This window comes from Oreochromis aureus, linkage group 3 (assembly GCF_013358895.1).
Source record: "Oreochromis aureus strain Israel breed Guangdong linkage group 3, ZZ_aureus, whole genome shotgun sequence".
Classification (NCBI taxonomy): domain Eukaryota; kingdom Metazoa; phylum Chordata; class Actinopteri; order Cichliformes; family Cichlidae; genus Oreochromis; species Oreochromis aureus.
Genome location: NC_052944.1, coordinates 17,264,288 through 17,289,854, shown reverse-complemented (window position 1 = coordinate 17,289,854; position 25,567 = coordinate 17,264,288). Strand labels below are relative to the sequence as shown.

At 41.2% G+C, this 25,567-nt stretch overlaps 2 protein-coding genes across 9 annotated transcripts in view; both read right to left on the bottom strand.

Moving 5' to 3' along the window:
* The window catches only part of kcnip4a (potassium voltage-gated channel interacting protein 4a), a 144,122-nt gene extending 132,606 nt beyond the window's left edge, over positions 1 to 11,516 (bottom strand). For all 8 annotated transcript variants that reach the window (XR_005612540.1, XR_005612538.1, XR_005612539.1 and 5 more), the window contains exon 1: positions 11,289 to 11,516. Coding sequence is in view for 2 of the 8 variants with exons in the window: in XM_039610158.1 (XP_039466092.1) it covers positions 11,289 to 11,349 (61 nt within the window). In the remaining 6 variants the exon portion in view is untranslated. The remainder of the gene's footprint in view (positions 1 to 11,288) is intronic.
* A 10,965-nt stretch (positions 11,517 to 22,481) lies between these two features.
* Positions 22,482 to 25,567, bottom strand: part of adgra3 (adhesion G protein-coupled receptor A3) — a 28,620-nt gene continuing 25,534 nt past the window's right edge. Inside the window, exons 18-19 of the mRNA XM_031756325.2 lie at positions 24,956 to 25,051; positions 22,482 to 24,288 (exon numbers count right to left, since the gene is read on the bottom strand). Of these exons, the coding sequence (XP_031612185.1) occupies positions 22,818 to 24,288; positions 24,956 to 25,051 (1,567 nt within the window). The 3' untranslated portion in view covers positions 22,482 to 22,817. The remainder of the gene's footprint in view (positions 24,289 to 24,955; positions 25,052 to 25,567) is intronic.

Genomic DNA, 25,567 nt, shown 5'->3' with positions numbered 1-25,567 from the left:
AATGCTTCAGCAGTAAGTGAAAAACTAAGTGCACCCTTACGTCTTTCCCAGGAATTAATAGGTTAAGTAGCAGCCAGGCGCTAATAATCATATACACTCCAATAACTGATCATCAGTAAGTGTAAGCACTTCTGAAAAAGCAGAAGTTTTGGTAGTTTCCTGAAAGAAATCATCATGAGCTTAGAGAATCAATCATTGTTTTCCATCTACTTTAAGTCCATCATTCTGCAGTGAGAAAGTTTCTTCTCCTCACATTCAAGACAGCTGTCAATCGTCCTAGCAGTGCAAGTCCCAGAAAATTCACCCCAGCATCAGGCCATGCAATGCTCACAGACTGAAAAACCCCAAGAGTTACATCTCTATTAAATGTTAACAGAGTGGCACTTGTTTAGAAGGATTGTCTGGAGAAAACCAATTCTCCCTAAAAACAACATGACGGCACAGCTTAGGTTTGAAAAGGTGCATTTGAACAAACCACTGTTCTAGATTGTTCTAGAACAATCTCCTTTGGACAGATGAAACTAAGCTGGAGATGTCTGACCACAATGCACAGCACCACGCCAGTTAGTAGATGCACATGTGGTATCAAACTCCTGCATCATTCTCACGTTATCACAGCCCCGTCACCATTTTACAGCTGAGGGGTAAAACCTCAATTTGAAAGACAGTGACACACCTAGTACTAAAAATTGTTAAGTTAACAAGTTAAAAGCAAAAGAGGTCTATGGCTTTATTACAGAGCTACTCCTCCTCAAAATGTAACATTCTGGCAGTTACACGTGTTTCTGTTCTCTATGTTCTGCTTCACCATGTTCAGTTTGAAATAATGGACACATTAAAGCACCAAGTCTCATCTTAGGCTCATCTTCCTCTAATTGTTTCTGGCAGATGTTTTTAACACGCAAAACAGCTCACCCATGAGCTGATGGGGTGATGGGATTTAACAAGGAACGATAAAGACACTCTATTTCTGCATCAGGCACTATTTTCTGAGTCATTTAAAAATGAAATTTTGTTCTTCAGTAAAAAAAAAACAGTTTAGTTAAAATTAAAATCCCCTTACTTTTCATTGTAGAATTGGCTGTGTTTCTGTAGCTACTGCAAAACAAAAGCTCACAGGTAGAACTTCCTACACCTTTATGTGAGATTTCAAGAGGGAATCTTGCTTTTAAGTCCAAATGTTGCAGGTGACTTTGGAAAAGCTAAAGACTTACTAACAACCCTGCTCAGTGTGAAATGATCGAAGACACACATCGGAGGAAAAAAGGAGTCATTTGAACCAAGCCCCACATTACCATAAAACCTTGCAAGGATAATGCAACACCCCATTACAGAAGCCATTACCCAAAGGGAAACACTGTCCAGCAACATCAGCAACATATTATTAAATCTTTTATTTTCTTGAATGTTCCCCACCACAGTACTAAACACTGTCCACTAATTGCCTTCACTGCTCAAGTAAGTGTAAATGCTCCAGGTTAGGGCAGATGAGTGAAGTTGATTTAACATAGACTACAGCCAACGTTAAATCTATGCTATAAGTTTTACTAAATCTGCCTGTTTGTCTCATATTAAGGTTATGAGAATGGGTGAAAGCCAAACTCTGTTTGTTGTTGGGAATTTTTTAAGTTTGTTCTTTTAACACCTTTTGGCTGTATTTTTTTCCCTGCTGTACTCCTTTGTAAGTGTGATGCAAGTGAACTACCGCTTATTAGCTGGTTAGGCGAGTCTGTATATATGAATATGCTGCAATTACTCTCTAAGGACGTTGCCACACCTATAGTTTGTTTACTCTGGTCTGAATCGGTTGATGAGTTTGGAAACTTTTCCCCGCGGTTTGCTTTGTTTTCACACATAGAGAGGTTTTTTTTTTCAAACAAATAGTGAAAACATTACATTGTAGGATTTCAAACATTTATTGAATTATTGCCTCATCCATGCCCACACAAGGTAAAACTTTAAAAGCATTCAAACACATACACACAGACACACACACATACACAAAACAGCTGCAGCCACTGCAGAAGCTCTGTAAAAAATGCTGTCACAGGTTGGAGCCATAAACCAGGGAGCTCATTATTCTCTGGTGCAATAGCTTGAAATGAGCTGCTACCTCCTTTGCCATCTCCCAAGCCGTTCCAATGTCATGGTGGTCAGAACCCCTGTAGCTCAGTGTTACTGGGTTGGCTGGTAGTCACAGCGAGACTAGAGAGAAGACACACTGAGCACCGTGCTTCTAGGCTGGATGACTTTCTGCCTCCCTTCAGCACGCGTAGACACATACATTTTGTCTTCCCAATTTTTCACACACCGGCCACGACCTTGTCCTCCAAAGTGGCAGCTAAAATTAGCACAATGCAAGCGGGAAACGGCCCTGTGGATTAAACAAACTGCAATGCAGTACTTAAAGATGCGAGCCACACTGAAGGCTGAGTGAAGTCACCGATCTACTTTCTTGCTTGTTCTGAAACTCGAGAGCTCCATAATGGTATCTTTGCGGAAACAGCTGTTGTTAACTTATTTACTTAAGCTGACCTGAAACTGATCCAATCACCTCTTGAACCATGGCTGTGTAATCTGATCAGAGGTAAGGTGAAGACTACAAGAACCAAAGATCGGTGTCAGATGGGGGGAAAAAAAGCAAACGTTGAAGTAAGGGAAGCTTTTTTTCCTGGTTCGGTAAAAGTCTCCGGTTACTCCAGAATGCAGCTGGTTTACTCGCATGAACCTTCAGCAGCTTTGGCTGCAAAGGCTAATTGAAAGGTCACATAAGATAATGAAAAAAGGGTTGACATACCCACCTAACAAGGTTGCTGATACAATTATCTGTCAGTCACAGCATTTTCTCATTATTATGTTTCAATTACATACCCGCACTATTATGCAACTGTTGTGTAATTAGGTGTTGAGCACTTTTATACACTGGGTAATTGACAAAGCTCTTAGGAGAAGGCCCCTCAGCGTAATGAAAATGAATGGGGCGAACAGTCCATCGGCTCACATTTGCCTGATCTCTCTCACTCTTGCTCCCTCTTTCATCGTTAAATGAACCGTAGCGAGATGTCCCACATAGTTTAAAAACAATGAAAAAAAATCAAACGAGAAAAATCGGAGAAAATCAACACACAACACGCAGTGCCAAGAAAAAGCTATAGACACACATCTTTGAATATGCACATGCAAACAGGCACCCACAAACACACCCCCAGAGATACGCTTCAAACCTTTCACCACCGCCCTGCCCTCTGTGGGTGTGTGCAGTTTCCCAGTCAAAGTGTTGGAATGCCTCCATAAATTATTCAGCCGCAGCGCCTGCTATCTGAAGATAACAGAGAGTCTTTATCGGTCAGCGTGTACAGAGACACTGCGCTGGTGACTATACAAGCACCCAGAGGGATTTGGGGCACGTTCTGTGTAAGGATGCGTGTCACTGTGGCAGTCAAGCATATAAAAGAATATAGCCTATCTGCGGGTTTATGTAGTAAGGTCACTTTCATTGTCTCCAGGGATGCACTTGATTTTCAGCTCATCAAACAAGGAGCAATTTGTTTGCCACTGCACAACGAATGTTCTCTTATCAGGATAGTTGCCTGTCATCTATACTTGTTTTATGGATTAGCACAATGGCGGTAGTTGCAGCTCCCAAAATATGGAACAATTTGCCTTTGCACATTAAACAGGGCTCTTCTCTGTCTGTTTTTAAATTTAAAAATAAAACCCGCCTCTTGTCCTTGGCCTCTGACACCGTGGGAGATGTCGATTTTATTTATTTTATTTTATTAATTGTATTTTTTAAAAATTGTGCAGCTTTTGTCCTACTTGTTTTACGTATTTTTCATTTCTATTTGTTTTTACATGTTCATTACTCTGTACAGCACTTTGGTCCATTGTGGGGTTTTTCCATGCTTTACGAACAAAGCTGGTATGATATTGCAGTTAGCAAAAAAACTAACAATGAGTACATTCACTGACTAATGATACTAAAAAATAAGTCATAGAGTTGGTTTATTTTATTTTTTCTGCACCAAACTCTGCATAAATCAACTGATAAGAAAAAAATTATAATATTTTAGCAAAAATACCACAGATTCACTCTTTCCAGCTCTTAAAGTGTCATCTAATTTTTATTTTTCCTTTCAGTGGTAATAATGAATTCTATAATGATGCTCAAAATGACACAAAGCTACTTACATTTGTAGGCTGTGCGTAATTTAGAAGGGTATTTCTCACTACTCACTAATATTTCATAAGGATGCCGGAGAAAAAAACTTCCCAAGGGAGGGAAGCACAACAAACAAACAGTTAGAGAGAAGTAAGATGCATCTGTCCAACCATGCATCCATTTTCTTAACTGCTTATCCAATTAAGGGGTGGTGGGGGAGCTGGACAGTACAGCCTGGACAGGCTGCCAATCCATCAAAGAAAGATAGAAAAGAAAAAAAATGCACTTGTATTTTGGACAACAGAACAGGCTTAGTTCACCAGCTGCTCTTAAACGTGATTAACAATTAACTGGCAGAATAATCAATAACTAAATCACTTAGTAGCTCCAGCATTAAAAGCAGCTTTATGCCTAAGTATGGCAACCTAAACCCAGTCTGTTTGTTTTTCAACGTACGATAAGCAAGTCAGTAGTATCTGCCAGGCATGCCCACATTAGACTTTAGCACAATTATTTCATACCATCATCTTGACTTATGGGCACCTTTTCTCTGAATGGCCACTAGGTGTCATCCTTGCACACTTCATGGATGCTGCAACTACCATACAGCTGGCCAATTCTTTCCATCACTTTCAAGGTTGAGTGTTGGTTGACAGAACGCTGCGAAAGATCTACTAATAATCACTTAAACAAATAATGATAAGCCCATTAGCAGTCATTGTCATTCCATGCAGAGTGCTGCAGTCTATTTTCAGTTCCATCCTAATTATCAAGATGGACCCAGGCTGGCATATGGCACATATCAGTATGCTTTGCATGTCATAATCTCCCACTGGAATGACAGATATGTTTAGTATTTTGCTGTTGTGAGAGTCTATATTAAGTGCTGGAAATACCCTGTAGGACATGGACTTTTGAAGAAACTAAATCCCAGAATAGACCCCCCCTACTCCCCTCCCTATTGGGATGAGAAGAAAGACAGACGGACCCTCCAGTTGGCCACTCATGCCGGGCCTGCCTCCACATATGGCCTGTATGATGTTCAGCCCTGACACCATTTCATCAAGGAGCCCTTGGAAAAACTTGTTCTCCCAGACATACGGCGGATCCTTTAAGGGGTATTTTTATGATTTGCTTTTATTTTCAGTATCTCGTAGTGGAGAGTAATGTTGGGGGCGTGAGATACGACACATTTCACCAGCTGATAATGAACTTAGAAGCACATAGTGATGGACTGTTTCTGCTTTTCTTGTGTAATAATTCAGTGGTAAATATAAATCGACACTCATTTACGCAGATATGATTTAAAGTGCTCGGAAATCTTGCCGTAAGGAAAAATACATCAGCTGATATTAGTCATTTGCTAATATATCGGCATCAGCATTTACAGCGGCCGATAAATGAACATTTTTTAAAATTTAGAAGAAAAGAAGAGACAAGAGAAACGCCCTTTAAACACATTGTATGTGCTGCAACTTCCCTGTTGGCAACCTTTGTTTGGGCAGAACATAAATGAGTAATCCACAACTCCATGTGACAAGAAAATTATTTAAATTTACAGTATCCTTGTAATCCTATATCAGTCAGGCGCTATTATGGGATCACAGCAAAATAATTTCTGGACAAAATACAGGATTTTCTTTTCTTTATTTGATTGCTTGCTGCTTGTTACAAGCAAGGCCCTAGGATCAGCAATGTAAACTATGAAATACATTATTATAAAAAGGCACCTTGCACCTATAAAAACAACGGTTTCATTTATAAAAAAAAAAAAAAGCACCTTTAATTGGAAAGGTAAAAGGTGACCAAGGTTTCTTTTTTTTCCTCAGGAATGCAGTTCTTCCGCAGTGTGACCTTGGCACTAATAAACAAAGGCACGTTTGCAAGCTGAGGCCAAGCATTTCCCACCCAGTTGGAACCGGCTGTTTGGCGCACTATCCAAAGAAGTCCAATAGAATGAATGCGCGGCATAAACAAGCCTGTGGGTGGACACATAAACACGAAACGCAGTCTACTTCTTTCAGCTTCCAGCAGTCATATACAAGCACCTTATGTTCCTCCATCCCAGAAGCAGTAACCCACAGAAATGGTACAGCGACCCTCCTTCAGCGTGCCAGTCAGTCGCACTATGTGGGTTCACACTTCACTGTCTTGTGTTGCCTCTCCTTTTCCAAACCCTGCATCCTCACCACACCCTCTTTTCTTTTTGACTTTTCCTTCCCTCATTCTTGTCTGGCCTGTGTCCCAAGGCAGATGGTCCATGCAAGCAGATGCTCCCCACCCAGTCCATGTGAAGGAAAAACAAAGCCTGGATGCAAAGCAAACAAAATCTGCTTGAGGGTGCCCATGAGATAAGGAGGGAGGTTCATTGTACAATTAATCCAAGATGTAACCACGGATCTCCTTTTTATCGACAGGTAGAGAGGACACACGCAGGTGATTACAAAAACAAAACCTATCGACAACAAAGCCTTCTTTTGCCGTGATGATGATAAGTACACTTAACTCCACAGCAGTTGGTATGCCTCCGACTGTTTAACAAGTCAAATTGTCCAATTATGAATCTATTTACATAATTAATATAAAACCTGACAAACAGATCCAAAATTCTGATGATCCCCACTGCCAAATGATGGCAGATTTATCACGGTGAAGAGGCACAAAGCTAGAGTGAGCAAAGTCACACAATTACATCTGCAATTTTCCTGATTAAAAAAGCCCAAACACCTGCAGATGTTTCCAGGGACGTGTCTCGAAGCTGCCACTTAAAAACATTACGTGGTGTAATTCTGAATCTCATTAATTTGCCTTTAAATAGTTTTATTTGCATAATCTCCACTTCACACTTTGAGATCATCAAGGACAATGTAAAATGGTCTAATAACAAATCAAACAACTGGTGGTTTGAGGTAACAAAAAGAAAAAAAAAACCCAGAAGAGACTTTTATGTGATCCTTTACTGCATACTGTCAAAACATTCCTGTGAAACGCTGAATCATTCCGCCCTGCCGTCTGACAGATTTGGAGCAGTTTCCTCTTCAATCTGTACCTTTGCTTCACTGTGATCTCAGGACCCCTGACTGCCAGATGCTTGGAAAGTACAGATACACATGCACACAACATGTGGTCAGTTCTCAACTCCATGTGTGCTCAAAGCTGAAGTCTGAACACACACACACACACACACACACACACATACACACAAATAAACTAACTGTATGTATTATTAGTGTTACAGAGCCAATGAAGTGGAATTAAAAATGCAGCAGATCAACCTGAGCAGTAATAATTTTCCTCTCATTTTTATAGTATAAACATTTTGAATACAGCACTTAAGTGTTTAAAAAAAAACCCCATCAACTTAAACATTAAAACCCTGACCAATTCCTGACTAACTGCTAACCTTAGAAAAGATGACTTCTCAGTGTGATTTATAAAGTTACACACATGTAGACTGAAACTGTGAATGACAACAGGGCTGTGCTGTCACTGTTGTCATGACTTGCCACATCTGCTGACTGACAAAGGTCTTACAAATGTGTTAGCTGATGCATGGTGTAGGTAAAATGCAAGCTTAATTAAATGCAAATCAGAGTAAATGAAGCATTGATTCAACACTTATGTGGTACTGCTTTACTGCTAATATGAAAAGACGGCATTTAGAATTTAAAAAAACTCCACAGTGGACTCCCAAAGGTTTAGGTGCAAGAGAAGGAGCTGGCCGTGGTGCTGAAAGCAACTCAGTCAGAACAATACGCCTCGCGGGGCTGCGCTTCATATAACGCCTTTTTTTTGAAACTCGGGGAATCTGCACTAAAGGAGAGAAATGTCTAGGGGAGCCGTTGGCAGGCACCGACAGAAGTTGTAATGGTGATCTGAGAGAGCTCCGAGGCACTGATGCAAAGAATCACTGCACCAAGGAAGCAGCTCTTGGGAGGATCAACTCATGGCTGGGTGGTGTAGCATATTTATGGCTGATTGTTATATTTTAAGATTTCCCTGGGGCACCACCATAATGTGGTATCCTATTGGGATTTTAAAAAAAAAGTAGTGATGGCTTTAGTGACTGGAGTTAAGGGAAGGGAAGAGCTGAGGAAAAATAAGCGCCATAGGGGACAGAATGTGGATTCTCTCTGTGACAGTCAAGTGATTTCTGATGCAAGCTTGTACCAAATGTCTACATGTTTCAGCCCCTTCCAGTCCCTCCCACACACACAGACTGACCCTCTATAGTTCTAATTAAATCTAAATTGCCTTAAATACCAAGCAAAAGGGTCAGAAGTGGCAACTACAGTAAATCAGAGAGGCTGAGAGTCAGCTGCTAAGGCAAGCTAACTATAGTCAGATTCAAACTGCCATAGGCCTCATTAACTTATGATAAAAAACATATCCTGCAAAGGTTTGTGGTACATCACACCTGATATAGCTTCTCCTACATCCTCAGGTGATAAAATATTTGCAGAGGGGATTATACAGGACACTAATGCCAGTTTACCCATCGTGGGCTCCTGGACTTCCTGAGTCTGCTAGCTCAGGAATTCAAAAGGAAATTTCAGATTTCACAGTGTTTGTATATTTGTAGAATCATAGTATTTGTATAGTATAGACATATTACCATCAACTTCACAAACACCAGGTCTTGCCCAATGACAATCTCTGTTAGTGTCTGTGGCACAGGGAGGACATGCAAACTCCTCACAGAATGGCCCCAGATGGCAGATTCAAACAAAGGACCTCTTTGCTGTTAATCAAAAATAGTAATCGCTCCACAATCTGATGTCCCTGTGTTGGTTTTGTTCCTAGATCATCATAATTAACGTTGGTCCAGGTTAAACATTACAAGTGGCTGATCACAGTATTGTGATGTCATAGTTTTGCAATGTAGAAACACCATCCCATCAAACCCTAAGTCCAAAACCATAACCCTGTAACCCCAATTACATCCCCCAACCCCAACCCTAATCCTAACGCCATTTAGTGCACTTTGGTAGGATTTTTTCTACATCACATATCTATGACATCATAACAATCTGGTCTCTGCAGTGGTGAACCTGGATCAACAATAATTCTGATCAAGGAACAACACCAACACGGGGATATCACACACGCCCTAACCACCTCACCACGGTGCCACCCACACTAAGCAAGCAAGTCATCACTTGCTATGGGAGTCTCGGACATGGCACTCTATTACTAGTCAAACCTCAGCCACACAAGCCACAACAATCAAAGTTTTAACATAAACCATAACTGAAAAAAAGTTAACAGTATTATGTAATTTTTAAGCTAAAGATTCAACCTTACACAGTCCTGAGTCTTTGAGCACAGCCCTGATGAATACTTGGGAAAAAAATCAAGCATATATTATGATTGAAGTGTATAGGCAAAAAAAAGAGACAGGAAAATTTTAAATTAAACGACTAGCAACAACAAAAATATCCTTCAATCACATAACATAAAGCATAATGAGTTTACATTCTAATGCAGCCAACAGACTGTTTTCGCAGCAGCCATTTTTGGCAATAAGGTAAACACAGGTGTTACTAATGATGTTACCGAAGGCACTGTTCTATTTAGCTACAGAGCCCTAATCAATGTGATTACTTACACCTGTGCTCAGCTATTATTTCATGTCAAAATAGCTGCTATGAAAAAAAAGCTCTTTATACTGTAACTGCAACAGAAGACAACTGGGACCTGCCACAGTCTTCACTTTCACCAGCCTGATTGTCACCGTGCTTTTGTTAAAAGACAACATGACCTCATTAGTTGTTCTAAGTTTTACCCCTCACTTGGTTGTTTAAGCAGCTACATACAGTATTGTTTCCCCATTCTATACACCCCTCCCGCTATGGGCTAATACCTGAAAATCTAAACCTCCGGATTGCAGTACAGCGTTTGCTGGACGAGTGTTATGCTCCTCAGCAGCTCAAATCTGTCTAAAACCTTAAAGGTATGACTCACGTCTTTAAAAAAAAGGATAATTAGGAGTCAGTTAGGCGTGCAAACAAACATTAACCCGTGTCAGGAATGATGAGAAGTTAACTGCTCCTTTTGGCTCTAAGAGAGGCAGTGAACGGCCTAAGGGGAAACCTATGGACTATAACTGAGTGATCATTATTCTGGATGCCAGCCAAGTACTGTGCAGGAGAGGGGTGGAGGAACCCAGGAGAGGGTTTGTGCTACTGAATCCATTATGGTCTTTTTTTATGGCTACATAAATTCTATCGCCACAAGTTTTGAGTATGCACAGTGTAGGCTACAGCTGCAGATTTTTAAAAAAAGCTATCGCAAACAACTTAAAGTCATAGAAGGAAAACCACAGGTGTGTTAATAAAGACTGGATCTTTTTAGGTGAGGTCCTGCTAAAGGGTATGCTGGTTCACTGTCACTGTCATCAGTTTTCTACGATTCTCCATTAATGAATAATGATAAATGTAATATAATTATTGAAAAATATAAACATAGATTTTCTAAAAAGGAAGTGACGTATTTTGTGAAATTTTAGCGACCAATTGCCAAATAATTAATCATTTAAATCTAGGTGAAATTGCACAGTAAAAACATGCACTGACAAACTAATGAAAGCTGTCAAAGAAATGATCACCCAAACAATATCTGTCTTTCAAAAGAAGGCAAAAGTCCTGGCATGGCTCTGGTTACAAACAACAAAAAATATGCTAAGCATAAAAAAACATGCAAGCTAAACATTAGCATGGGAGTGATTTAATGTTGCCTTTGAAAACATATTAACCAAAAACCCACTGCACTACTAATATTAGTCACTTCATTGTAACTTTTTCTTCCAGACTAAAATTGCTTGATATTCCCTTTGACAGTGCATTTGGTCTTATCTTTAGCCCAAAAAAAGCTCTAAAGTTGTGGTTTTTACCAAAGTAAGACGTCTGCTTTGCCCAATTAAAGGGTAGTCCTGTGTCCTCCACCTGTAATAACAGCTTTAAGGCTGTAAAAGATTTTCACCAGGAAGCGAGGCAACATTAAATTTCCACTCTTCCGCTTGGCTTCTTTTGCATATATATTTTCCACACGAGAAACCGAGCAAAAGACACCTTATAAATCACTCTGTTATCGGTGCACGAGCCAAAACATGCCATCACTGTCCTACCAGTTGAAGAAACAGCGGCATCCACGCGGGCGGATACGGTCTCCACTCTTTTTGCGTCCATTGTTTCTTCCCAAAGATGGAGTTTTTTTTATTATTATTATTGTTGATGATCACAGGAGCTCGTCCTCGCTGACTTGTACGCGGCTGGGTCTACTTGCGTGCTTCTCATTCAACTCCCAAGTTTCGCTGTGTGTGAGAGGCGTTCAGCGCTGGGTGGATGCTCGTGCACAGTTGTTTGGCGGGAACGAGCTTAGGTGGGTGGTAAGTGATGATGGTGATGGTATATGGGGAGCGCTGTTTGTTAGTCAGGGGTTTCATTTCTAATTTAACTTATTTAACATCTTCCAGTTTAACAAATTAAAAATTTGTTTGTTTGTTTGTTTCTACCTTTTTTTTTTTTTATCGCAAATCACCGAGTTTCTGGAAGGTTAATCGATTAATTCCAGTTATTTACTGGACATATTAACGGATTCATCTTTAAACAAGCAGTGTTAGCCACTGCAGATACAACCAATTTGTGTCTCTAAGGCTACCTGAGTAGGGGATCCAGATCCCCCTTTTCTGGGAAAAACTGTATGTTCCTCCTCAGTGAGTCCTTTAACATAGATAGATGCAGCACTGAAAGCTCTTGTGCCAGTTTTAGATGCAAAACGATGCATTTCTTACAACTCCATTTCCCCCAAAATATTAGGCGGTGTGTAAAATCCAGTGATTTGCACATCTCAAATCTCAATATTTTATTCACAATAGAACATAGAACACATATCAAATGTTTCAGCTGTGAAAATGTAACAGAAATTAGGTCATTTTGAATTTGATGGCAGCAACACGTCTCAAAAAAATTGGGCCAGGGCCACGTTTGCCACTGCTGGACTTTTGGGTGAGGAATGTTGTCCCATTCCTGACTGATTCTCAGCAATCCTGGTTTGTATTTTTCATTTCATCATGCCCCAAATGTTTGTTGAAATGTCTTCACCGCAGACAGGCCTTTCCAGATGTTCAGGCTACCAGTTCCATAGGCACTAATGCACCTTCATGCCATCAGAGATGCAGGCTTTTGAAATGAGTGCTGGTAACATGCTGGATGTTTCCGTTCCTCTTTAGTCTGGAGGACACAATATCCATGTTTTCTAAAGAGAATTTAACATCACCACAGAAGAGTTTTCCACTTCAGCTTTGGGCTTCGAACCAGAGAAGACAGCAGCATTTCTGAATAATGTTCACACATGGCGTTTTCTTGGCATGATAGAACTTTAACCTGCATTTATGGATGGCATCGCAACTTTTTTTGGAACTGGGTTTATAGTTTTTAAAAAATAACTGCCCCACATACCTCAGTGGTTTAGTCCATTACCTACCATTCCCCAACACCTTTACCTTTGCTTCTTCTATCCACGATGCCAGATGACACACACCAATTAGTCAAACTGCAAGAAGGTCTTAAAGGCATAAAGACCCAATGACCTCTAATTTCCTGCTTCTACATTCAGATAAAACTGAGGTCATCATACTTGTCTCTAAAAATTCAAGAAAAATTTGTTTTACTCTCTTCATTACCTTGGCATCCAATAACACTGTGAGAAATCTTGGGGTAGTTTTTGACCAGTATGTGTCCTTCAATGCAAATATTAAACTACTCCATCCATCCATCCTCTTTCGCTTATCCTTATCAGGGTCGTGGAGTCTCTCCCAGCTACCATAGCTACCATCTTCCCTGTTAAATCCTTTTCCCCTGTTAGATCCTTTCCCCAAATACAAAGTCAGTAACAAATGAACTTTATTCAGTCTTATCTGACAAACCCCATAGTGCCAGGACCCCATCAGAGCACTTGGCTCTCAGATTATTGACTACTTGGTTGGAACGGTTTTTAAAACTAGAATGGGAGGACGAGCTTTCAGGTTTCAGGCTTGTTTTCCATGGAACCAGCTCCCAGTTTGGTTTCAGAAGACAGACGCCCTCTTTACTTTTAAGATTAGGTTTAAAACTTAATATAATAATGATGCACTGAGTGCTTCTTCTTCACTCACTATGTCCTTACAAACGACTCTGTATGTCATCATTAGTTATTATTAATCTCTGGCTGTCCTGTCTCCCTCCCTTCCCCCTATTCCGCTTATGGCAAATAGTCGCCCCTCCCCGAGTCTGGTTCTGCTGGTTTCTTCCTGTCAAAAGGGAGTTTTTCCTTTCCACTGTTGCCAACTGCTTGCTCATAAGGGGGTTATCTGATTGCTGGGATTTTCTCTGTAATATTATATGGTCTTTACAATATAAAGCACAATGAGATGACTGTTGTTTTGATGTGGTATTATATAAATAAATTGAATTAAATTCGAAAAGGTGAACTTAAAACAAGGATGCATGTAGCATTTTTAGAATAACCCCCCCTTCCTTGTTACCACATTTAAAAACAATTCTGAAAATTCCCTTGGGTCTGGGTACCACTGTTAACAAATACAGTCTGAGGCTGCTTATTTGCTGTTACATCATAACATCGTCCTCTTTCACAGAGCCAGGTCCATAAATAAAGGGATTTCCAGTTTTGGATAGAGGGACTTGGCTGACCTCAGTTTCATCTAACATATTTTGACTCTTCTGGAATGCCGTCTGCAAGCCAGGCCTTATCACCAACACATCCCTGACCTCTTCTGGATTAATAAGCGCAAGTCCCTGCAGCCAACAAGTTTAACAAATCCTATCCCAGAAGAGTGGCCGAGGCATTAACGCCCGTGGTTTTGCAGTGGTATTCAGTCCCATTTGGGTATATTATTGTGGTGTCCACATACCTTTTCTTTGAGACAGCTCTTTAGGAATGCACTTTGCCATAATCCACAGTTGTATACTGAATTTATGGCGCCTCTGCTACAGTGTGGTTTGCTTGGCACGCCATAGGCTACATTAAACTTTCACATTGCGGTTCAGTGACCACCAGGGGTCTTTAACAGTGTTTTCATCATAAATCTCTTCACTTTCCCAACTTGCCACAAACAGTTTAGACAGTTATATAATTCTGCACCAAGCCAAAGCCATTCGGGATGCTGCATGATAAAAAAAAAACAAAACGGGGGTCTGCAGATAAATGTGCCCACCCGGACGCGCACACCGAGCACTTGACGGGAATCACATACACTCACACACACTCACAAACAAAACCACAGTGCAGACAACATATCAGTTTTTAGACAGATGACTATGTCCAGTAAGAAATAAAGTGGAGCTTTTCCACACGTACTGTAGCCACACAATGAAACAGCCCCACTACAGCTGACAGTAAAGCCCACAGTGAAAGATAAGCCAGGCTGCTTCTTAGCAAGTCAAGTCAGCTGTCAGCTTTTTTGAAGATTAGAACATTTTAAACAACGCTGCGCATCTGTTTCATGACAGCTAAAACTGAGCAATTCCAAGTGATTTTTTGTTGTGTTTTGCTAAACACACTCTCAGTTGAGTTAAACACAACTGACAGCGTTAGACAAATCACCAAACAGGAGGCCATTTGCTCAGCAGGTATCATGGGAAATTGCTGACATTCTCACAACAAGAGCTTCATCCTTAAATGACTTTGATGCCTCTGTTGGATAACGTAACTTCAAACCTCACTATAACGGATATTTTTAGACATATTTATTTCTGGCATATACATGAAACACATTCAGATGATGCGTATGCACCTGGTGCTCAGTTGGTCCACATACTTGACATGGATTTCAGCAGATTTATTCTTCTTAAACTTCCAGCTTCCTGAGTGATTCATCAAGGCATGGCCTATTGTTCATCAAGGTGAAAGGTGCACACTCGACTGCAGTTTGCTTCATGTTTTCTTTTTTTTATGCCCTGTGAGCATCTTTCTACCCAAAACATTTAATCAAGACTCTAAAAAACACTTTGAGATACAACCCAGCCTGCCTCACTTCAACAAATACTTTTAATAAAAGCTGAAACACAGTGTGACAACAACATGTGTAGAACAGAGTAATTATGACAGAGAATTGACTAATAACACAGCCTTGTTAGACAGCTCAGTAGTGTTTTATAGCATTAGCCTTTTGGTTTATAAATGTAACTTTTTATTTTAAACATTGTTTTTCAAATGTTACACAGGCTCACTTTGGCCAGCGCTTCCTGAAAAGTTAACAAGATTGCTGAAAGCACAGACCTCTGCAAAAGTCTGATTTCTTTGTGTTTTGCAAGGAAAATTGGAAATGTGCGCAGCCGTTTATTTAAAATACGTGAAAACATCAGTGGAAATACAGTTTATAAGGTAAAAACAGAGGTTGTACAATTCTAACCAGCTTTAGTGTTCATCATAGTTTAGCTGTCTTGCTCCAGGCCTCTTAAAGGATATTCCAAAGCTCTTCTTTGGATGTTGATGTTATTTTTTGTTCTGATAATTTGAACAAAAAATGTCAAATTTGGAGTCAACACTACATCAGACATGTTGCCACTGATTTTCAGTCCAGTTCTTCAGCAATTTAGCAGCCTTTTTTCTATGTTTCACTTCTTTAGTTAGAGCTTGTCAGCCAATTATACCATCTTTGATGAGGCTTCGCTAAAGAGGAGATGGATCAGCTGAAGGTCCACATGTATCTCTCAGGTCCTTTGTCAGCTCTTTGTTGGACTTTTTTCTATTTCTTAAAGACATGACTGTCAGATATGGTCCATCTGCTTTAGTCATTTTTAGACCTTGCCCTCCACTTTTCCAGTTTCCTCAAACTTTTTAAGGACACCCTGCACACCATACCATCATATGCAATGTTTTCAGCTAATAGCTCTTTGGGAATCACCTTGTTCCCAGAAAAATATTATTTTATGTCTGTCAAACTGTTATATTTGTCACTTTTCACAGATTCAGCTAAAGAAATTAGAACAAATGATGTGTTTTTATGACAGACTGCTAGCAATAACGTGCCCAAAGCCACAATTTAAAATTGGCTCTTTGCTAAGTTTTCCATTATATGTAAACACAACAGTGATTCATGCCTAGAGTTAGATGCCTGTTTTATGCTTGAACGATTCATAGGCCAGTTTTAAGTGGCTTAACAAACAAACAAACAAAAAACATTCATCTGAAAATGATCAGCAACAAGGACTGGACTCCTTGCACAGTTTGCACAGTACTTTATGCTCATGAACAGCCTACACAAAACTAAGTTAGAAGCCTTTGTCTTGTCTATGGTAGATAGATTTGTTAGCTTAGCTTGCCCTAGCATCAATGAAAATACGATCAGATGGCTGCCCTGCCTCTTTTTTCTCATTTAAAGTTTTATAAAATTTTCAATTTATCTGTCCTGCCTCTTTTAAAATATTCAAAAATATTGGTGCTTGAACCCCTAAAAAGTTCAAAAAATGTTTCAAAGGAAAACAAATGGCAATAATAGCTTTTGCTTCCTTTTAAATATGTTCTTTTTTTTTTTTTTTTTTTTAAATCTGACTAAGATGCAGCCACTTACTGCTTCAAAAATTTTTTCCAAAAACTTATGTTGACAAGACACATGTATACCAATAGCTAACCTTTGATTCCTCAAATGTACATGTACACAACAGGGAGGGTTATTCCCTCCAACTGTCACCATGAACAATGACTGAAACTTTTTTTTTTTTTTTTTTTTTAGGTGGCTATAAATAACAGAGCACCTGGACAGAAAGAGGAAGCCAAATCTGTACAGACAGACTGGCACAGGTAGATGGATGGCAATATGAGGGCATTAATGAGAGCACAGGTCCGCCAACACATGGGATGTGAGCTCTGCAGATGGCTTGATGTCATTGTTATATGGCAGTGTAAGAGGTTATGTTGCTGTGACTTTGGTGGGTGGTGGGGCACAGGGTAGAGTGAATGAGTGCTTTAAAATTATGGCGAGAACAAGGTCAACTGAAAACTTTGATTTTACTTACTTGTGGGCGATCAATATCTCAGCAATCGAAATACAACGAAGGAATTACCATTTACACTGTCTTGGAGTTCTCTCTCTCTCTCTCTCTCTCTCTCTCTCTCTCTCTCTCTCTCTCTCTCTCTCTCACACACACACACACACAAGTATAACTCTGATTTAATGATCAAACCAGCAGCACAGCCTTCCTCTTCTCATGCCGCCCCCTGTGAGATGAAAAAAAAAGTGAGCATCTATTTCTGTCCTCATCTCTAATGGTGCCCAAAGTTTAATCAAGATATATTTGGGTTTGCACAAGGCCTCAGCGCTGTATTTAATAAGGAGACTGTGCTGATATTAGAATTCCATCACTTCGATTAATCAAAGCATACAGTTCAAAAATGAACATCGCATTTTTCATCGCAGCCATTCCAGTGCTATGAAAACAACCATTGGTTAAGGCTGAAATTTATGGCGGAACTACAACAAAAGGGCGGAGAAGTCCATGGTGAAAACTGAAGCTGATTATAGGGTGATTTTACAAATGAGACACGGAGCCACAATTTCCAAACCCATAACGGGCGGATTCTGTTATTTAACCAGGGCTTCTGCCAATAAGAACTACGGAAGGCTCAATGAGTTTGAATGAATTAAGGCAGAAAGGTGAAGCATTAATCTTACGCTGACCCACGACTGAATGTCACGGAGGCAATAGCAGAACCCATTATGCTACCAAAAACGATATGACAGGAAGTAATAAGATTCCACGTTTTTTTGCTGGGGTTTTTTTCCCCTTTGAGAAGTTATGGACTGTCAGATATGAGCTACAACTTGAAGGGCATGGTTTGATCAGAGGCTTAAAAAAAAAAAAGAAGAAGAAGAAAAATCTCCAAAAATGAAGACTTTTCAAACAGGAAGTCTGGTCTGTGCTCCAGCAGCTGAGCAACAAATGAATACAAGCTAAGCTGCCTTTGACATTGAAGCATCAGCACTACAACCATTAAATGGAAAGGTCAAAGTTCACTTTAACCCACAGTCCATCGAGTGTTTACCTCCTGAACTTACTAACTAAAGAGAAACATACTAAACACCATCCAGGCTTCCCATCATCTTTAATACTTTGCATTTGCCATCAATTGTAATTCTTTTAAAACAGTTACATAATGTGGATAGGCAAGTTTTTCCAATTTGGATTCAGTTTCCATAAAAAACTATTTAACTTTATCAGCATGAAAATCAAGTTTGAAAAATGCAAATTTGGTACAGGGGAAGATGTGGGTAAGCCATTCTGGAGAAAATGAGGCGGAAAATACATCATTTTCTCATTGAATAAGATATCAATTAAAATAATGCAAAAATATGAAAAGCATGAAGGACGGCTGTCATTTTCAGCCTGAACTTGCATTTATCTTAAAACTGTGCTAGAATGTTGGGAAATATGTTGAAGTGTTTGTAAGAGCCCTGACATACAGTAGGGCTTCAACAGGGTTCATAATGCTTTTGCTAATGTTCTGTTATATAGACAGTGGAGAAAATTCGGTCAGAGCGTGTAATAGTAATATCAGGCTGTTCTTAACATTCACTGGGTTTTAGGTAGCCTTTTAGACTTGTGCTAAAGCTGATGTCAGCTCAGCATGGACCTCCTTACATGAGGTTGCCTTACTTCCTTATGGAAGTAGGCAAGCCTAATAAGCACCAAGGATTGTTTTTGAATTACCCTCTTCTTCCTCTTGCATCCACTTCTTCACTGTGTCACTCTGTTTGCTATTTGGTCCTTTAAGTAAGTAAAAAGTAGAGGTGGCAAGTTATGAAGTAGTTGTACTTCGTTACTGTACTTAAGCAGAATTTTCATGTATCTGTATGTTACTTGAGTAGTTATTTTTTGGACAACTTGTTACTTTTACTCGCTACATTTTAACACAAATATCTGTACTTTCTACTCCTCACATTTTCAAAACGAGCCTGTTACTTGAGGTGTCTGCTAGCTAAAGGTACAGCAACTGTATTTCTCAGGGACAGAAAACAGCGCAAAGTAATTTCAGAGATGGACAAAGATGTAAAAAGACAGACAGGACAGGAGAAGAGAGGTACATTTAAAGGTAAGGACTGCTCAGGGGCATTTGATAACTTTAGATTTTAACATTGTATCTAATGTTGTCATTTTTAATCACAAACTGGATCTGTATATGATTTGTTTTGATAAATTGTGTATTTGCATATTGGGAAATGCCCTTACGATTTTTGGATAGCCACACGTTAAATCGGACATCTCTCTACATAGTATTTAACTAACAAATAAAAACAAATATCTATGTCAATATATATAGTTTTGTTTGAGGAAGCCAGGCGAGGGGGAGCCAATTGGAAAAAATGAGAGGGGTTCTTAAAGAGACAGGTAGAAGGGCTTGTTTCAGAGAGAGGTTCACCTCAGGTTACCTGGGGTGCTACAAAGTGGACTCCTGTGATAAAAACATGGAGCTGGATATTAGCATAATAGGTCCCCTTTAAACATAACCTTAACATTGATGCGTTTACCTCATTTGCAAATATTTAAAGTGTCTCCTTTAGCTCGCCAGAATATACAAATCGCCAATTATCGGTGCAGATGCTTAAAGGTGACAGTGATCATGACAAACTCTGGATGCTAATTAATTCTTTAATCTATATGTCAGGTTTCCATTGGGTAACGAGAATATTGCAGGTTAAGAAGAAAAAAGCAGAAAGCGGATCCCCTGGACAGCCAGATCCACGTAATTACAATCAGCACAGTCAGATGGCTTCATGTACTAGAAAGTATCAATCTTCATTCCAGTGGCAAGCTTCCACAACAGAGCCAGATGCTTCCTCCAGGCACCATGAGCAGCAACTGGAAAATGTAAACAACACATCACTTGTCTGATGTTGGTCGTTCCTGGGCCTCCCGGTAAGGAATTGTGCTCGGATACGCTCTACAGAGCACACTAAGTGGAAACGGGGTGGAGAGATCCTGCCACGTCTGAAAATAAAGCGTTCAGCTGTAATTGATGCTTTTGGTGTCTGAATGTAATTCTCTCATTGCTGATTTATTATTTTGGAGATGGGTGATCTAACCCCGACACTCCTGAATGAGATTAAGAAAAGGCCTAAATGACTTAATTTGTTTTTATCTTAATTTATTATCGATTTCTGCCCAAGGTGTCCCAGTGATCTTAAAGCCAAGATACTATCAGTTTATTTGCCTTGATGAGCTTTTTCCCACGCAGCACCAACACCCTCCGATTGTCATTCCCCGCCACGCCGACTGCCTCAAATGAACTTTATAACAGATGGCAGCGCTGAAGAACCTTTGCGATTATTTGAAGATCACTCTTTCATGCCTCCGGGGAATCAGCGAGCCTGCCACTAATCAAGGCCTAACTGCTCTCTACATAATTCAAAAGTCTTATTATAATTTGTCACATCCAAGATGGCCAGGCAATATATCTTTGCCCGAGTGAAATATGTGTTTTATTAATATGCCATTAATGAAAAATTGGAGTTATTGGAGCTGCAGTCTCTCTCTGCGTCTCCTGTGAATGGGGTGATCTGTAGACGGCGATTACTGATCGGTTCCTACATGTGAAAAATTGCTGGCATAGTTTTACATCTGACCTTCCAACATTTTATGTTGGTTAGTTAATGGCAGCCTGTGAAGATGTGAATATATCACTCGGAACAAGTTATTTTGTCATTTAGTCTGAGCTTGGTCCTCCCAAATGTCATGACTGTCGTGTGTTCCTGACCCCTTGTTTGGAAACTGTAACACTGCAGTGGAAAGTAAATGTTAGTCAGGGGGACATTTTTCAGCAGAGCAGATATCTTAAACTCTAAGAGTTTTCCCCAAGGGAAAAGAGACAGGCTGGAAATCTTAAAAAGCAAAACTGAGTGCAGGAAGAATCATTAACATTATAATTCTCCACAGTTTACAGCATCTCACTCTGTTTCCAGCTTCTATGCTTTTGCTTGTAGCGTTGCATCATCATTAGTTATGTTATCGCACCGGATTTCCAACGACTCACTTCGTGCTGTCAGTGCATTTAAAACCTTTTAGTAGTCGACCAGTTGGGTCTTACATGCATCTAATTTCAGTCCCTACTGATACAATGACCTGCTGCATTTCTGTCTTAGGAAGGAGACCTGTATTCTGGATCCTTTTAGAATTATATTAAAAGGTAAAGTTTTGCATTAGGGCTGTCGCTACATTAAGTAAACTGTGGCTTGCTGGTTGTTTAATTATACTACATATAGTCCTCCTGTTATTTATTTATTTAACATAAACTTACAAGCACGTCTGGCTCATGTTAACCAGGATTGAAGGTATTAGTGTATTTTGCCCTCCACACTCTTTGATTACTTCAGGCTCCTAAAAACCAGAAGGCTAAAATCGCGTCTCCACAAATCAATGGGTGATGTTAAATCGTCTACATCCATCTTTTATATACAGGCTGTGATTGATATATATTTACCTGAGAAGTATTTGGAAGAAAGCCTAACCCACCTATCCTTTTTTTCTTCCACCTCCTCCGTGGATATCAACCTGCATGAGGACAGAGATGCTGTGCTTCTGCTATAATCACAACACTGTGCATTCATGTGCTTCAGTGATGATTGAGTTTAACACCAAATATTCATTGGTGGTAAATGAAGTCATATTTAATATCTAATCCAAATTATATACCTATGCTCTTACACAGCTAGGGAACTGAGCCAACATCAAGCTTGTTGCTGTTGACAGAACCACCAAGTCTACATGCTACACGGCATTCACCCAGCAAAAAGTCACACCAATTCATCTCTTGAGTACTCAAGCAGTCAAATCACACTTTGAGTCTCTTACACACTCTGCCCCAACAGCGATGTCAAGCAGCGAGTGGAACTCCAGTTCAGCTGTCAGCTGTGGAGGAGATGGAGAATGGAAAGCGCTGCAAGGAGAAGAAGACACTTCTCTCATTATCCTTTCTTCTCATGGCAGCTTCACTTGCCCTGAGAGTCAGCTGTCAATCACAGCCGGGCGCATTAAGGCAGCGGGTGCCCCGAAAGTAAGGCGCACTCATCAAATCTGCCAGCAGGCAGCAAGAAAACACCCATAGAGCCCAAAGCCACAGTCAGCTGCAATTAAAGTGCTGCACCACTGTAGAGAAAGGAACCCGAGGCCACCTGAAGGTCAGCGAAAAACCCAATTACCAGCTTGTCATATATTGTCAGGGAGAGTAATTCCTGGAAACAAAACAGCTCTGACTCACCTTTGCAGTGGCTGCAGAGAGCAAAAGATGAGATTGTGGGTGCAAGTGCAAAAATCAAATCTTTGAATTAGGTAAATGGAACTTTTGTTTTAATTATTGTTGGAACAAACTAGAAAACGGGGGGGAAAGGCTCCAGGTTAACGGTACGCACAGGGCCACACAGCTCAGACCATGCGGTTTCATGTACAAAACTCTCAAAGTGGTGGATTAAAAGTTATAAAAATAGAACATTTACAGAAACATATCTACAAAGTCAGTTCATTGGCCATAATTCGGCTACTATTTTCCAATTTTTTTCTTTTTTCAAGGAAAAAAAAAAAGTACAATCAAACAACTAAACCAGACATTCACAGCTTAAAGTTGTGAGCACATTATTATGCAGTCTTTGGCACGGAAACGGTTGCTACACAGTAGTTTCATGTTTCCACAAGCCGGTCTTTATTGCGGCTGCACTGTCCGTTTTAATTACAGCCACTGCCTGTCCATTCTCTTTAAGCGTGCCACCGTTGTGAGTGATAAGGTTCAGCCCATAAGACTTAGGGTGGCTTTCCAGTCCCGTGCTGCCAGGCTGCTTTGCAGAAGCAGAGTCTTTACTTGAGCTCGACCCTGCCGCAGTAACCGACTGCTCAGTCTCTACGGTTACCACAGATCCTTTCCCCAGCGTGCTGCCGCCTCCTTTATCTGAGTAGCGGGAGCGCCGCGGCAGGCTGGCGCTGTCGCTGCTGTCCTGTTGCAGCTGGCTCTGATGCCGCTCCCTGTACGCCATGTAGGCCGCTCGTCGGCTGTTGCGAGCTGCCATGTCGTAGTGATGGTGTCTCCTGTGGGGGGTGCTCTGCACGCTGCCCTGCACGCTGCCCTCCACGCTGGTAGGCACGTCATAGGCGTACTCTCGCAGCACGGTGAGCCGACTCGCCCTGTGCGTGCGCGCTCTGTTTTTGTGATGCCTGCTTATGTGGCCGTTGGCGGTGGCGGCGACGGTGGCGGCTGGGTTGCTCGCGTTGTTCACGGGGTGGAACTGCACCTCGAGCGGTGACACGTGCATTTTGATTTCATTGTCTAGTGAATGCTCGGTCAGGCTGTTGTCCAAAATAGCAGCGCCATTGGCTGCCGCTGATGCTGACGCTGACTTGCACTGTGCAGCCTCCGCGTGGAGATTGGTCAGCTTGCTGCCGTGGGCGGAGTTGCGCATGCTTGGGGCGCTCTTGTTTGTATAGGAAGAGTCCGCGCTGCTGTGGCCGCACTTGGCTGACTCCCCATCCGCCTTGTTGTCAGATCCTGTCGTAGATATCATCGCCACGCCTGGCTGAGGCAGAAGGGTGTCCTCCTGTGTGGAGTACGCTCGTCTCCCGGAGCAACAGACCTGGGACCAATGGCGCCTCATATCTTGTCTATTGACGCAGTGATGAGCAACCATGAAGGCCCCGAGCGCCAGCGCCGCCACCCCAAACAAGCAGGTGAAAGCTAAATCAAAGGGGTGGTCCTGCGATACTGCCATGGCGCCGAACACCCACAGGGCTGCGTACAGCCCCAATGCCCCCGCTGCACCCATCAACTGGCCAGCGAAAGTGTGCTCGTTCTCCAGAGCCGACAGTGGCACAGTGTGGGGGGGAAACACTAATGAAGAGGATGCCTCATGTGGCTGAAGCTGGAGGGTGAGGGGGTGGCAGTGGCTGCCGGGAGCATCGGGCCCAACCTCAGTGTTGGCCGGAGCCAGATGCTGCTGCTCTTCGGTTGGCTCTTTGAGCTCGTAACGGCGCTCAGGGTGTCGGCGCAGCTGCAGCAGGATGCTGAGGAAGTACATGCAGTCCACAAAGATGATAAAAACTACCGGGCCATAAAATGCTCCGATACTCGGCTCCCACGCCATCCAGCAACTAATGAAGACATGGATAAGACGATTCAGACATCAGATGTGGCATTTTTTTTAAAACTCTATATCAGGCTCAAAGTTTAGCATTCATTTAAATTTACCGAACATGCTAATGGTAAAGTTGCCCTCATTAAAACAATACCTCATCTCCCCATCTTAATCTGTCGCTGTCATTATTAACCCGAGAAACTTGAAATTACTCTGGAAAAAGTTTTGCGTCTCATTCTTACAGTTACTGTCCCATTACATTTAATAACACAGGCTGAATTTGTCTTGGTTGCAAGAAATTAATTAAGCTCCAAAGACTCCAAGACAGATACGGCTCCAGATTTCTCAATTAGTCAGCCACGCTACACAATCTAAACAGCTGCCGCCGTAGAGAGCGGGGCGGGGGAGCTCGCTGTAAACTGGCAGCAGTTTCTCGTTGCTTGGATGCGCATATCATTAATAGGCATCTATAATCAGAACTGGAGGGAATAAACTTTCCCTCATAAAAATATTCGAGCTAATGCAGTGCAGTCTGGCCTGGACGACTACAAAGCCAATTTCTCTTAAAGACAGAAGGTAGAAAAATATGTGAATCTGTTGACCAGATAAAATGGCACGGCGTTTCCATGAAATCAAACCAAGAGAAGGAAACTTTAATGACCGTTTACTAAAGTTCTACTTACTATGGCGCATTGATCTGGCTGCCGTAGTTTTTGATGTTTGCTGCAGCAGTGATCCCACAGACTATGATGGGTATCCCTCCGCCAATTAAGTAGAACCTTTTGGAGAAAGGAAAGAGAGGTAGTTCTGTTTCAGTCTTTGAATGATAAAATAGGCATGAAGGAAATAAAAGAGATCAGGTGATGCTTCGGGCTTCTACAGTGACACCGTGTGGTGGCAGCCTCACTAAAATATGGCCACATATAACAACAGAAATGCCATATACACATTTAAGGGAAGGTATGCTGAGTATATATACAGATAAGTTTTATGACACAGCGTAGCGTGTCCTGCGCTGCGTCTGTAATTTGTGTAAAAAACACACGACAGCTCAAGCTTGGTTCACATTATAAAAGCTGCCTGCTGATACAGATTTATGCACAGGAAGAATCGCACGCACACATCTCGATGGACAAAATGCACAGTCCTGTTTATCTGAACAGTTAAAGAGCCTGAGTCTAGTTTATGTGGTATTTACAAGCATAAGGATTTTGCTGTACTGCTATTAATTCAACCGCGCCTGTGCTATCCAGAGATACTGCAAAGGAAGCAGGCACAAAAGAAGTGAAGCTCTG